General features: G+C 32.1%; 1 protein-coding gene across 2 annotated transcripts in view; it reads right to left on the bottom strand.

Annotated features, from left to right (window-relative positions):
- Positions 1–16,738, bottom strand: part of KLHL1 (kelch like family member 1) — a 388,765-nt gene that overhangs the window by 216,246 nt on the left and 155,781 nt on the right. For both annotated transcript variants that reach the window (XM_060128984.1, XM_060128985.1), the window contains one exon: positions 12,374–12,510. In XM_060128984.1, the coding sequence (XP_059984967.1) occupies positions 12,374–12,510 (137 nt within the window). The remainder of the gene's footprint in view (positions 1–12,373; positions 12,511–16,738) is intronic.

Here is a 16,738-nt window from a genome sequence, read left to right as displayed (position 1 = left end):
AATAGCAAAGATCAATGAAACTAAAACCTGATTCTTCGGAAGGATAAACAAAATTGATAAATTTTTAGCCAGACTCATCAAGAAAAAAAAGGGAGAGGACTCAAAGCAATAAAATTAGAAATGAAAAAGGAGAAGTTACAACTTACACCATACAAATACAAAGGATCATAAGAGACTACTACAAGAAACTGTATGCCAACAAAATGGACAACCTGGAAGAAATGGACAAATTCTTAGAGAGATACAATCTCCCAAGACTGAACCAGGAAGAAACTGAAAGTATGAACAGACAAATCACAAGTAATGAAATTGAAATTGTGAATAAAAATCTTCCAAGAAACAAAAGTCCAGGATCAGATGGCTTCACAGGGAAATTTTATCAAACATTTAGAGAAAAGCTAACACCCATCATTCTGAAACTGATCCAAAAAATTGCAGAGGAAGGAAAACTCCCAAACTCATTTTATGAGGCCCCATTACCCTGATACCAAAACCGGACAAAGATACCACAAAAAAGAAAATTACAGGCCAATAACAACTGATGAGCATAGATGCAAAAATCTTCAACAAAATACTAGCAATCTGAACTCAATAATACATCAAAAAGATCATACACCATGATCAAGTGGGATTTATCCCAGGGATGCAAGGATTTTTCAATATCCAGAAATCAATCAGTGTGATACACCACATCAACAAATTGAAGAATAAAAACCATATGATCATCTTAATATATGCAGAAAAAGCTTTTGACAAAATTCAACACAGATTTATGAAAATAACTCTCTAGAAAGCGGACATAGAGGGAACATACCTCAACATAACAAAGGTCATATATAACAAACTTATAGCTAGCATCATACTCAACAGTGAAAAGCTGAAAGCATTTCCTCTAAGATTAGGAACAAGACAAGGATGTCCACTCTCTCCACTTTTATTCAACATAGTTTTGGAAGTCCTACTACAGCAATCAGAGAATAAAAATAAATAAAAGGAATCCAAATTGGAAAAGAAGAAATTAAATTGTCACTGTTTGCAGATGACATGATACTATACATAGAAAATCATAAAAGATGCCACCAGAAAACTACTAGAGCTAATCGATGAATTTGGTAAAGTTGCAGGAGACAAAATTAATGCACAGAAATCTTCTGCATTTCTATACACTAACAATGAAAGATCAGAGAGAGAAATTAAAGAAACAATCCCATTTACCATTGCAACAAAAAGAATAAAATACCTAGGAATAAACCTACCTAAGCAGGCAAAAGCACTGTACTCAGAAAACTATAAGGTACTAATGAAAGAAATCAAAGACTACACGAACAAATGGAAAGATATACCATGTTCTTGGATTGGAAGAATCAATATTGTCAAAATGACTATACTACCCAATGCAATCTACAGATTCAGTGTAATCCCTATGAAATTACCAATGCATTTTTCATAGAATTAGAACAAAAAATTTCACAATTTGTATGGAAACACAGGAAACGGCAAATAGCCAAAGGAACCTTAAGAAAGAAAAATGATGCTGGAGGAATCAGCCTCCCTAACTTCAGACTACACTACAAAGCTACAGTAATTAAGACAGTATGGTACTGGAACGAAAACAGAAATATAGATAAATGAAGCAGGATAGAAAGCCCAGAGATAAACCCATGCACCTGTGGTCAACTAATCTATGACAAAGGAGGCAAGAATACAATGGAGAAAAGATAGTCTCTTCAGTAAGTGGTGTTGTGAAAACTGGACAGCTACATGTAAAAGAATGAAATTACAGCACTCCCTAAGACCACACACAAAAATAAACTCAAAATGGATTAAAGACCTAAATGTAAGACCAGACACTATAAAACTCTTAGAGGAAAACATAGGCAGAACACTCTTTGCCACAAAGCACAGCAAGATCCTTTTTGACCCACCTCCTAAAGTAATGAAAATAAAAACAAAAATAAACAAATGAGACCTAATGAAACTCACAAGCTTTTGCACAGCAAAGGAAACCATAAACAAAACAAAAAGACAACCCGCAGATTGGGAGAAAGTATTTGCAAATGATGTGACCAACAAGGGAGTAGTCTCCAAAATTTACAAGCAGCACATGCAGCTTAATATCATCAAAACAAACAACCCAATCAAAAAATGAGTAGAATACCTAAATAGACATTTCTCCTAAGAAGACATACAGATTGCCAAGAGGCACAAGAAAAGTTGTTCAACCTTACTAATTATTAGAGAAATGCAAATCAAAACTACAATGAGATATCATCTCACACCAGTCAAAATGGCTATCATCAGAAAATCCACAAACAATAAATGCTGGAGAGGGTGTGCAGAGAAGGGAACCCTTCTATACTGTTGGTGGGAATGTAAACTGGTACAGCCACTCTGGAGAACAGTATGGAGGTTCCTTAAAAAACTAAAAAAAAGAGCTACCATATGATCCTGCAATCCCACTCCTGGATGTATATTCAGAGAAAATCATGGTCTGAAAGGATAAATGCACCCCAATGCTCATTGCAGTACTGTTTACAATAGCCAAGACATGGAAGCAACCTAAATGTCCATCAACAGAGGAATGGATAAAGAAGTTGTGGTACATTTATACAATAGAATATTATTCAGCCATTAAAAAGAATGAAATAATGCCATTTGCAGCAACATGGATGGACTTAGAGACTGTCATACTGAATGAAGTAAGTCAGACAGAGAAAGATAAATATCATAAGATATCGCTTATATGCAGAATCTAAAAATAAATGATACAAATGCACTTATTTACAAAGCAGAAACAGACTCACAGACTTAGAGAATGAATTTATGGTAACCAGGGGGAAAGGTGAGGGAACGGGATAGTTAGGGAGTTTGGGGTTGACATGTACACACTGCTATATTTAAAATGGATAATAAACAAGGACCTACTGTATAGCACAGGGAACTCTGTGCAATATTATGGAACAACCTAAATGGAAAAGGAATTTGAAAAAGAATAGATAAATGTCTATGTATAACTAAATCACTTTGCTATACACCTGAAACTATCACAGCATTGTTAATCAACTATACTCCAATATAAAATAAAAAGTTAAAAAAAAAAGACAGTCTCTTCAATAAGTGGTGCTGGGAAAACTGGACAGCTACATGTAAAAGAATGAGATTAGAACACTCCCTAACACCATACACAAAAATAAACTCAAAATGGGTTAAAGAACTAAATGTAAGGCCAGACACCATAAAACTCTTAGAGGAAAACATAGGCAGAACACTCTTTGACATAAATCAAAGCAAGATCTTTTATGATCTACCTCATACAGTAATGAAAATAAAACAAAAATAAACAAATGGGATCTAATTAAACTTAAAAGCTTTTGCACAGCAAAGGAAACCATAAACAAACAAAAGACAACCTTCACAACAGGAGAAAATCTTTGCAAACAAAGCAACCAACAGGGGATTAATCTAAAATATACAAACAGCTTCTGCAGCTCAATATGAAAAAAACAAACAACCCAGTCAGATAATGGGTGGAAGATCTAAATAGACATTTCTCCAAAGAAGACATACAGATGGTCTCACTTATGTATTTTATTTTGAAGCCATTTTGTAAAGTGGCAAATTTAAATTAAACAAATATGTAGAATGAAGTTTGTACTTCAGGTCTGTAACTTAATTTGATAAATAAAATAATCTGTCAAAAAATTTAAAACACATCATATTATATAAAAAAATGCCCATTTGTCATAAAGTAGACTACATAACCCAGGAAAACTCTTGACAATAATTAATGACATATATTTCAAAGTATTGGTACATGTTGTAGACATGAATGTATCAGGAATAAAAATGTTATATATTAAATACATGTTAAGTGACTTTTACAATTCTTCTCATAGGAGTGAATTTCCATTACTAGTCTAGATTTTCTTTATTGATTTTTTTATTCTGCATTATCCCCTTCTCTACCTACTTATAAACATTTCTCCAAAGAAGAAAAGACGGGGTGGGAAACATGCATCAGACATCAGACTGGCATGAATGCCATTTGAGTAGAGTGTTTTCTCTGGTTGAGGAATATGAGGGGAGTGCAGTCATAGCTACAATGTTGCCTAAGCATGTTCAAGCACACAGTCTAAAGGGTCAGGGATAGGATATTCCTTTAAGATATCTTGAGCATGAAATCTACTTCTGGCTGAAACTTGCTTTCCTTGTTGGGTAGCCCTTACCATCTTTTATCTGAGGGAGAGAAAGCATTTAAAATTAAAGTGTTTGGGGTTCTCATTATAAATTCTTTTCTCAAACATGAAGAGGAAGTAACTCCTCACTAAAGATGGCAAACCAGGCAAAGGATAATTTATGGAAATCTTAAGAGGGGTGTAGTGACTGAGGTTGTTTTGTTTCCTTGTTTTTGTTTCTTTATTGTTTTTAGTTGTGTTTAGTTGAATTTAGATACAATCTACAAAAAGTATCAGCTCTATCAAATTTTAAATGAAAAGTATTGAGAAGTAGTTAAAATTCAACTAAAGGAGTATTTTAAAAGGTACATATTACTTAGAAACATATGAATTTGGTGCTTCAGTTTTCCTAATTGCAAGATAAAGCTGAATATTGTGAGGCATAACTGAGATGTGTGTGAAACGTGCTAAAATACAAATATTAAACATGTGTAGTGTTTTCTTTTTATAACTTCTTATTTAGATTAAAATAATAAAACAAAATTACAAAATTCTGAAATTGTGAATGTCCAAGACTGAGGACTTTTTAAATAATGCTATAAACAATCACAAACAATTCTCCATTTAGGTAACATCTACATACTTTCCTCAGATTATACAGGATTTTATGTAAAAGGAAATTAATTATAATCAAAAATTATATTTGATGACAGTTGATACTAGGTCAATGTAAGGCCAAATTTGTCACACAGTGTGGCATAGCATAAGTACATATAAGCAGCATTCCCTTTCATATTAATCGGACAAAATGTTGAGTAACTTTACAGCTAGTAGAAAGAACCTTGATATGTCACTGGGAAAACTAGACTGTGGTTTCACATCTATGTTACTTTGCTGACCTCTGTGTTAGTGTGTTTTCATTTCTGTATCTGACAATAAGATTTAACTATCCATCTCAGAATGTTGCTGTGTGGATCAGCTGAGATAAGATAAGACAAAATAATAAAAGTAAGACATGATAAAAATGCACCTCAAACATATAAGGTAGCAAAATTATAAGCCGGTGGTTTAAACAAAACATGTACCATTAAAAATGTACATGAATCATACATATGAATGTGAAATCATATTGTAATACTGAAGAATATAATAAATTGGATTCAAAAGTTATGTTTGTTGAACAAAGTGATTATTCCCTCCCCAGTTCTCAGTCTTTATATTCAGTTTTTATAACAGATTATACAAAGGACTTGAAAAGACTTATAAAAATACCTGTCATGAATAATCATTATAATTGAGTGCTTACAATATGCTAAGTATTATGCTAAACCCATTTAATTTTATTAGTTCATTTACTCCTTAAAAGAGTCCTCTCAGCCATTATTATTTTCCCTTTCTTATAGTTGAGTTATTTTAAGACTTCATAAAGCTAAGTAATTTAACTAATATCCCAAACTGTAAAAAGGGGGAGGCCAAGGGCTATAATCAAAATTCTTAATGAGAAGTAACAAATAGTAGCACTGATTAGAATAAATGCCCAACAATCAGAATGAACATAGGGCTGCCTACATCATGATGAATTCTAGTTGAATTACTTCTGGCCAAAGAAGCTCTCAGATATTTCCAATGTTAAATTCAACACACTACATTATACATAGATATGCCCCTTCAAATACAACAGAATCAAGTGTACAAATATTTTGGGATTAGAGTGAAGGTAAACTAATCCTGAGAAAATTTAATCCAATATAATGTTAATGGCATAAGAATACATAGCATCGACCCCGCCCAGTTGGTATAGTGGCCTATGATTCAGTTTATGCCTTCCTAGTATCCAAAGCAAAGGAAAATGTAAACAATTATAAGATTGAGAACATCAATAAAATAAAATAAAAGCAGATTTTTAAAGAAAAGTTGATTACAAGACAAAATTTGAGATATTTTCCTTACTTGGAGACTCAGAAAGTAAATGTGAGTTACAGTGCAGAAGAGATGAAACCTTTCTTCTATAGTGACTAATTATTAAGTTTCACACAGCTATTTCATTTATCAGTCTGTCTATGGAATCCCATAGCAAAAAGCAAAACTGCAGTTCAATAATAACAACAAAAATTACACAATATTCACAAAATATACATCATTTTAAATTATTTTACAAAATAATATTCCCTCAATTAATTTTATATTATTCAGTGTTGTGCATGCACACACACACAAACACACACACACACACACACACACACACACACACACACACACACAAGGTTCCCTGGTAAAATAATGGCAATATACAACTGAGTTATTTTATTTTGTTTTATTATTTTTATTTTTTCTTGTTCATTAATATAGGTTATTTCAACCTCCTGTGAAAATTATTAAGTCAATATTTTTTAATTATTTGGTAACAGTAATATGTAAAACCAATCTTTAAAGGCTCAATTTCTTAAATGGAGAACAGAATTTTCTCAACTAGTAAAAGCCCTAAGTTTAAAACTAATATTCTGCTAATGTGCTTGCATAGTCATGCCACTTGAATTAAACCAGTAATAAAAATAAAACAATAATTTACTTTTAATTACAATAAAAATTATGAGGGAATTTAGAGTATTCAGTCCAGGCAGAACATATTGATGTATAATTTTCAATACTAAAGGAGAACATTAAATATCTCAGCTCCACGTGTGTGTGTATTTATTTTGTTCAAATGTTTGGCAGTAAGTAGAAAGTATTTTACCATTCCTTAGCATGTACTAAGACTTTAATTTACTTCAGTGACACATAAACCTTTTTTTTTTTTAAAGATGTTAACTCTTCAGTATGATTTTTTTGCCACTTGGCAGTTTAATTTTCTACCCCTCTTTTTAATACCACTGCTAGATGGACAGCTTTCTTTTATTTAAACCTTGTCCTTATCAGTTCCCTACAGGACCTGACACTTTGCTACTAACCCTGCAATCCCATCTTCCATCTTTGTTCAAACTCTATTTCCTTATGCATCAATGAACACAGTGTATTTTTAAGTATGTCAGGATAATAGGGACTATGTAAGAGATAAACTGGAAGGAAATTTCTATCAGCCTGAAGCAACTTTAAAATACAGTGAATCCCAGAGCATCCTTTTCAAATATATTAAACTTCCTGTTTCATTTTCACAATGTGATCATCAAGTTTTGGCTAGAATTGATATTCACACAATCAATATTGTAGCCTTCAAAATTGGCTTTACGACATTCTCTAATGAGGAAACACTAGGCTGTGTATATCTAAAAGGATGTTTATACCAAAAGAAGATAGCAAAAATTAATTATTTGAAACCTTGTATTGGAAAGTCCCTTAAAGGAAGAGAATGTGTATAATTCAGCATATTGTCTTCCAGAGCCCATCACAGGGCCCGGCACATAGTGGGCATGCAGTAAAACTTGAGAGGCATTCAGTGTAATCACGCAGCAAGAACTATCAGGCATTCATGTGCTGAGGTTGTCAGGTATCACTGGCTCCTGCAGAGAACCACTAGAAGCACTAGACTGGGAGGAAGTATGAATCAAATCTGCAGTGAGCCACTATCTAGCAATAGGGGAGTCGATTTAAGCTACCCAAAGTGTTATGAGGGCAAGATAGTCATAAGCCACTCCAAGGAACTCCATTGTAACTAATACTCTACAAAAGGACATTGATTCAGTAGAGATAATACCATTCAATTTGTGCTCTGACATTTTACTCTAGTAATAGATTACTCTAGTAATAGTAATAGATCTTACTACTGATCTTTGTCAGGTTACTTTAGCTCACTGAATGGGTTGCATCAAGAACTTCAGAGTCTCTTAAACATTGAAAAAAAAATCTGTCCCTTCATATTAATTCAAAGGAGACCAACAAAGTTCTGATTTATGCTATGATGATTTTGTCAATACTTATCTGATATAGCAAATATGTAATTCTCAATAAAAAGTAGTTTTGGTGCCTCTGCTTTGTGTCACATACTTAGCCATAGAAAAATGTTCATTTGTAACATTTATAATGCTCAGGATAGAATTTCTAAAGTTCTATACATCTCTAACATTTTAAGTAATTTGGAAGTTGAATGATGAGAAAATGTAAACATATTTTTTTTCTTTTCTTCTCTGATTCCATCCTTCTGAAGATGTTCTGTAGAATAATTCCAGAACAACCTTGACTTCATTATCCCAATCCACAGGCTTTATTGTAGATTAAACAAATAATACTCCAGATCTTTATTCTAGATGAGTACAATTACAGAATTGAAACACCGTTGCATGTAGGAAAATGTTTAAAAAGCTGTTTTTAAGTATGTTTGACTCTATACAGTTGAGAATGCCATTAAGTGGATATTGATACATAGATCTTACCAGTTTTGAAAACAAAAGTAAAGAGCCATTTCACTCCAATAAGTCTATTCATTACCAAATTTGTTTAAAGGTTTATGTCATTTTAATTTGTTTCAATTTATATTTTATTTTGTAATCCCTAGTGTAACCCCCAACAAGTGCTCACATATTGTTTAATTAAATTATGGTTTGATTTTGAAAAACTGATATACTATCTTATAATTACATATTCTCTGGATTAAAACTAAGTATTCAAACTTTAAATTTAAGACACCAATGGTAAAAGGACACTATTTTATAACATACACAGTTGCTAAATAGTCCTTTGTTCATATAAATGACTAAGATCTCACTCAGATTTCCTAATAAATAAACTATAAAGAAAGCCCAATGGAAAGTTTTAAAAAGAAGAAATTAAAGTTAATCAAGAATTTAGAAAAGCGATATGAACTCCCCTGTTAGACATACAATTCTTTCTAACACCAGTGGAAATGTTCATTTCCTTTTCATTCCTGAGCTATTATAGTGTGTGAAAAAATTGACCTTATAGTACCTTTTATTTTAAGTAGTTTTGATACTGTGATAATTAGTCATCATTTTTATAATTGTATCTTTAAACTCCATACTGTCAAGAATGTTTTCTTTAATGTTGTCAACACAAAGACCTTGTTGGTTTTCTTTATTCTACCTTACATGTTGCTAGTATTAACCTGTTTATTATTATATATATTTTCCTTTAGAAAAAAATCTAATTTTGTTTGAGCTATTACCCAGCAGTCACCCCTTTTTACCCAGGTCATTCTTCCCAATTACCAGAAAAAAAATTTCTAAATATTTGCTTTGGTTCTTATTGAAGCTCTGCGAGGCCCCTGGTCCCATCCTTTCTCATTCTAATTTGATGGAGTAGGAAAAAACAAAGGGAAATAGAGAGAATGTCTCCCACATCTTACATGTACAAATTTTACCTTATGAAGTCTTTAAAGAATGCTTCCTCTTTCTAATCAAATCAAAGATTACTAAACTCTATAATCATTGAAGCTTACCTCTGTTAGCAAGTTATTCCAAGCTACTTTACCCATTCATTATTTTCTTTAATTTCTGAGATAAAAATTAGCTACATATGATTCTTTCAAATCTAAAAGACTTTCCAGATCCCATGGAAAATTTTATCTGTTTAAATCACTTCAAAGTCTCTTACCCATCTCTACGGGTGCAGTACTTCTACAGCTAGTAGTTAACTGTCAATTCTTGACATAGTTAAGCCTCCTTAGTTTCTCCAAGGCCTCTCAAACTTCAGAATTCAAGAAAATACTCCCAATTGGATGACCCTTTAAGGAACTCACTGTTCATTCATTCTTTCCCTTTTCTGTGATGCATTTATTTTTAGCTTTCTACAAAGGAAAGCTTAGAGATCAGCTAGCAGGTGAGCTAAATAGACACATAGAGATACTTCCTATTTTTCCCTTGCTATACCATTGCTCACTTGATCTCTTCTATTGTTATAATTTCTTACATTGCATATAGCAAAAGACAAGATACATACTTTATATTGTGGCTAGCCCCCCCATATTATGATGTAAATGAGTTGCTCATCAAGCACATTTCTATAAACTAACAATTGGAAATTTATCAACTACCAGGGAGGAATGGTTATGGGAGCAAAGACCAGAGTGGCAGTGGTAACTTAACAGCAGCTTTGTATCTCGTCTGCCCTCTACAAAGCAGAGAAAAATCTGGGTCATTACATTCAGCAGGGAGCTTTGAAACACCTTCCAACTTTTTGCTACACGATGATAAGTGTTTTTTGACCTAGTTTTGCACTTGAGAAATGCAAGGCTGCCAGGCCATGGAGGCTGTAAGTGTTGGATCTATGCTTTTATGTTGCTAGAAGGATTCCTAAAGTGTTAGCTTTGTGATTCTTCTCTTTCCAGGAAACAGTAATGTGGTTATGTTTTCTATCTCTTGCCTGGGAGGCCAATGATCTTTTATACTATTATTTCAGGTTGCATGCAAATTGAAATTGAACAAGGTGGTCTTAAAGTCCCCTCAGCTTTACTAAAATTTAGACAGTCTACTTCCTGACTATAGGCCTTTGATCTCTCTTTTCTTAGAGCATTTACTTTAGAAAACTTGTAATTATAAACCTTTCTCTACCTCTTTGAGATGTAAATTATTTAAAAAAATTAAAAAACAAAAACAAAAAACTGGCCTCTTGCCAGTTTTACAACCCAGGAATGTTTTCATCAAGGATCTGGAAGCCATCTGTTTGAAATGCCAGCCTCAAGGGAAATAGCACTCTTATCTCTCAGGGTTTTTTTTTGGAGGGGGTGGTTGGGAGCATAATTTAAGTGGGCACTTTGCTTCAATTTGTAAAACTACCTTCTTTCAAAAAGATAGGACAAAGTTTACTTTTCCTTTAAGTAAAGCCAATCAGCAATGGCCTGTGTTCTCTCTTTTACCCCAGCACTTAAAAATCCCGCCCCCCCACCTTTGTTTCAGCATTATTAGGTAAAGACTGAGTTCTGGTCTCTCTCCCCTATTGCAACAGACTTGAAGAAAAACTTGCTTACCTGTTTAACTTTGTCCATGCAATATTTGCTTTGACAAACTATAATTTAAAAATTACTGAGGCTGGAAAATGTCTAAGTCTTTCCATTACATTGCTGCTTTGTGATTCAAGCATCCAGAACATGTGCATTTTTCTTTCCAAAGATGTTTCATTTATTAAGTGTAACATTAGTGTAGCAAACTCCTCTCTGTAAGAAGCTAAATCCTCCAAGAGGACAGATTCCCACTAGTTCCACAAATTTTGGTTCTAGTGGCTGATCTTCACAATGACATCTCTCGTTTCCCCGTAACCAGAAATGCAGCAAAAACACATCTCCTTAAATTAGGCTCCTGCTAGTTTGGTAATCAGGCTCTAGCTTCTCTTTCTTTCCTCATTTCAGGCAAAATGAACTATATACCACTTCTAAAAAATATTACTTCAATCCATACTATTTGCCTTTGCTTCTGTCACAAGATTTTAGTATAATATGTCCCCTTCTGTTATTAATCTGGAAAGTTATTAAAATGTTTTAAATGAATGTGAGCCATAATAATGCTCTGAATAGCAGGTTTTATGCCCTCTAACTCCCTCTTAACATTTCGTATTCTATCATATTTATCCCTTGTCTAACTGTTTTCTCCACTTGGACTGTGAGCTTCTGGAGGGCAGACATGGTTTATTCACTAGTTTATTCTCCAGAGATACAGCTAATACTTGCACATTGAGCAACATTCAACAAATGTTTGCTAAATTGGCAAAATTATTTGTGCTAATATGGTGCAAAGACCAATAGAAAGAAGAGCATAGTAGATCAGGAGAAAAAGCTTCCAAAATAGCCATTTTCACAACTCTAGTTATCTTCATTTTCCTTTTTAACTAAGTTTGCCAAGTCCATTTTGTGAAGGATTTAATATTGAAATAAACACATTACAAGAAAAAAAATAGTTATTTGAACCCATCATTTCCTTAAAGAAAGAAAATGAAAATTTTCTTTCTTAATGCTCTAAGTTTGACCATAAACAAATTCATAGTTAATAATTAATAACCTCTCTTCTCCTCTCCCAAGCTCATTCCATTGACTATTATTATAAACCAGTTTAAATTCTTTGTGGAAGAGGGTAGAGCATATGTATACATATGTACATTGATGATTTCAGTGACAAATGAAAAGGTAGTCTGATTTTTCTCAACTAAAAGAAATGAAAGATACATGCTCAACAGTTTTTTTTTTAAGCTTTAAAACCTGTGTTCAAATTCTAACATTCACAAGACATTAACATGAAGCTATAATTCTTTTACTGTACCTGTATATGCAAATTGAACAAGGTCCCAGAGAGCATTTGGGTCTATGCCTTCCATCTTGATCTCCTCTTGCTTGGCTTCGCAAACATCACTTGTAAACATGGCAGCAAAATAGTCGGAGACTGAGCTCAGAACAAGCCTGAAAGAGTCACAGGATCTAATTTAGCCCACGAATGTAAGTGTCAACAAGAATGCAGTGCAGAGGACTCTATCTATCTATCTATTTATCTATCTATCAATCTATCTATCATCTATCTATCTATCTATCTAGCTGCCTATCTATCTATCATCCATTATGTGTATATGTATCCTCTATCCATCTATCTGTTTATCGCCTTATGAATTACACTTTTAAAATCTGATTTAGGAAATTCTGCTCCAACTTTTGGTCACAGAGCATTGTCTTACATTTTCTTCTATAATTTTTAATACATTTTTTTTCTTTCACATCTAGATCTTTCATCCTTTTGGATAGGATTCCAATTTTATTTCTCTCTACATACTCATCCATATTTCATGAAACTACTAAAGAATTTGATTTGTCCCAGTGAATTAATAGAGCCAACTATATTGCACATTTGAGTCCTGAATGTACAGTGATCTGTCGCTGACTTTTTTCTTTTTTTGCTTATTTGCCTATTCTTGTGCCAATACAATACTTTTGTAATACTATGATTCTAAATAGTCTATAACCAATTAAACAAATCCTCCCTTTTTATTTTTTTTCATTTAATTATTAGTGGAGTTTTATTCTTCATATAAAATTTAAAGTAAGCTCTTCAAATAAATTAAGTGGAATTTTAATTAAAAATACACTGAATTTCTGATTTAATTGAGGATAGTTGGTATATTTATTATATAAAGTCATCCAATACAAAAATATACAATATCTCTCCACATATTCAGAATATCTTGTCTGCTTTTTATTCAAATTTTAACTTTTTGTTCTAAAATTGTCTTGTTTATTCTTTTTTGATTCTTATTTACTTTAGAATTTTGTTGGTATTATGTACAGTAACTTTTTAAAAAATTTTTACTTGTTGATTTTTGTTGGTTTAGAATTCATTAGCTGGAACTTTCATGTATCCATCTTTTATCTAGCACATGTACTGAATTATCTTATTAGTCCTTTTGATTCAACTGCTTTGTCCTCTAGGTAGATTATTATATCATCTGCAAACAATCTCATTTTGACCAATTCCTGTTAATTCTCTATAACTCCTTTTCTTTTGCTTTTCTTTAAACTTCATCCAGGACCTCAGTGTTATGTTAAATGGCAGCTGTGCCAGGGGAGAAAATTTGTGTTATTCTCTACCCTAAACGAGTCACATCTAGGGTCTCCTTTCAGCAGTATGCTTGCTGAAAGTATTAGTGTATAAGCTTTACCAAGTCAGGAAGACTCCTTTAATTTTTAGCTTTGCTAAACAGATTAAAACATGTGGATGCTAAAATTCATAAAATGCCTTTCTTCTGAATCAAAATTATTTTTTAGGATTTTTCTATTTAAATCATAAGAGAAATGAACCTGCTATTTTCTTTTCTTGTATTTTCTTAGTTGCCTCTTTAATCAAGATTATACTAGTCTCATAAAATGAGCTAGCAGCTTAAACTCTTTATAATTTTGTATAACAACTTACAGAAGAAAGTAAATAATTTTTCCTTAAAGATGTTCTAGAGCTTACTTGAAGAAAATCTTAGTTGGGCTATTTTGGGAAAAGGTGACATATCAATCCAATTTCAATTTTTGAATAAGCCAAAAGGCTTGTTTATATACTCTTTTTCTTCATCAATTTTTACATTTCACATTTCTCAAGAATTAACCCATTTGATCCATGTTCTGAAATTTTTAAATGTTTATTATTAATAAAATTATGTTTAGGTTTAATTCTATCATTCTACTCATTTATATATTTTTTATCTGCTCCATTTATTCTTTTGGTTTTATTGTCTTTATTTCATCTCATTCATTTATATTTTAACTACCTCTTTTTCTTACATGTATGTTTGCATTCTTTAAGGTGGTTGCTCTTAAGTAGGCACCAGAATTTTTTCTATAAAGAGCCAGATATTAAGTATTCTAGGTATTAAAAGTCATACATATCCTCTCTATCACGTTTTCCTTTTAAGAAAATTCAGTCAATGGAAAATGTGAAAAGGAATTTTAGCTCATGGTCCCTACAAAACCTACCTGCATGCCAGATGTGGCCCCTGCACTGAAGCTTGCTAATTCTGTCTAGAGATTACAACATTAATTTTTAACTAGTAACAGTCTACCATCAAGTAAAATTATCCTACTTCGTGAACACTGTAAGAACCTTACAGCAGCATAATTTCTTTTACTCCTTCTTGCTCAGTCAAGAATCTTTTTAAAGAAGAATATACATGTGAAAGTAAAAAATTATTTTATATATACCCCTTTCTTCACCATTTATGAGGCTCTTTATTTATTTCTATAGAAGCAGGCATCAATCTAGTATCAATACCCTTCAAGAGGAAGAAACTTCTTTAGTATTTTTTGTAGTGCAGGTCTGATGGCAATAAACTCTCCCAGCTTTCATTTACCTGAAAATGTCTTTATTTAGCTACATTGATAATATAAAGTTAGTTTCACTTGATAGAGAATTTTAGATTGAGGTAACTTTTTTCTTTTGGAACTAGAAAACTAATATTCTATTATGGTCAAGACTCCATTGTTTCTAATAGAAATCAGTTTTCATTCTTATAATTGTTTCCCTGATTTACTATGTCCTTTATCTCTAATTATTTTATTTTTTTCTCTTTATTTTAGGATTTTAGCAGTTAGACTATTACGCCTTAAGTTGCATAAATGTGGTTACTTAGTATTTACTCTTCTTACCATTTTCTGAGCTTCCTGGAGAGGTGGATGGATTTTTTCATCAAATTAGAAAATTATCTGCCAATAATTCCTCATTTTTTCATCCAATTCACTCTCTAACTCTTTCTTGGACACTAAATACATATGTATTTCAATAATTGAGAGCGCCTTACAGGTTGTAGAGTGAGTTCAATTTATACTTAATTTTTCTTTTACTCTGTGTTTTATTGCAGATGATTTCTAGTGAGTTGAATTTTTCCAAATCTCTCTTAATTTTCCCTTGCTTTATTTATTATATTCATCTTTTTCTATAGAAATTTTAAATTATTTTTCATAGTTGCTTTAATGACCTTGTTTCCAGGTTGATTTTCATTGACTGATTTTTCTCTTGACCATGGATTACACTCTCCTGCCTATCTCCCATGTGTTGTAAATTTCAGTTGTGAAATGGACATTGTGCCCACCCCCGCCCCCCAAAAAAGTAGAAGCTAAGAAGGGAGCATTACTCTAGTTTTTAGTTATTTTTATTTTTTATGCCACAGCTATTTGATAGCTTTAAAAAAGTGTAAGTATTTCAATTTTCTATGATTTATTGTTGTTTCAATGACAATGAAGATTTTTATATACTTTAAAATCCTAGGTGGAAATATGCTTTAAAATGAATGAGTGAAATACTTGACAATATGTTCTTATTCTTAATACATAGAGAATTATAAAAAAAAAAAAAACAGAACTGAACTATAGTTAAGAGGTGTGTTTTAAACAGTTGTTTGAATTAATCCTGAAACTTCTTTCTATTTAAAGTGGATTCAAATTAGAAGTATCAGTATAAGTTTATGATTCATAATATTTTTTAAAATAGAAATACTTGTGTTTTTTGTGCATATGCATATGTATGTACATGTGTATGTATATTTAAGGTTCCTTGGAAAAAGAACAAACCACAGATCTGTAACTGAGGAAGTATAAGATGAGCTTAGACCATCTTCTGTTCCAGAATTTAAGGAAATGTTCAAATAACAGAGACACATTAAAAGAAATAATGCGATGCTTACATCTGTAAGCTAAATAACTTAATAGTAAACTTTGGATGCACTTTTCTTTCTAAGAAAAATGTAAGGCAAAGAAGAGGAGGAAAGGTCAATACAAGGCATGGTTTTCATAATTTTCAAGTCAATATTTTTATATTTTATTCTGCAATTTTATCTGCTATATATTTTATTTCTACATAAGTAGAGGGCATGCTCAATGTTAACTTCAGCAAAGAGAGACAATCCTTTTTTAACTGGAAAAAAAAAAAACCCTCAGTATATACTTCATGAATTTAAGAATGGGATTCATGATTTTAACTATTAATGCCCAGGGTGGTAACATGTTAGAAATATTTAAAATTACTTGTTTGCTACACATTTAAATGGACAATTAGTACCTAAACATGTTAACTCTTTATATTCTCAAAGTTTGACAAAATAATTGATACAGGTATCTTTAAATATTTGTTACATACTGACTAGATAAATCAGTGTCAAAT

Source organism: Lagenorhynchus albirostris, chromosome 18 (genome assembly GCF_949774975.1).
Source record: "Lagenorhynchus albirostris chromosome 18, mLagAlb1.1, whole genome shotgun sequence".
NCBI lineage: Eukaryota > Metazoa > Chordata > Mammalia > Artiodactyla > Delphinidae > Lagenorhynchus > Lagenorhynchus albirostris.
Note: the sequence above shows the minus strand (reverse complement) of the source record. Positions and strands in the feature narration are given on the sequence as shown.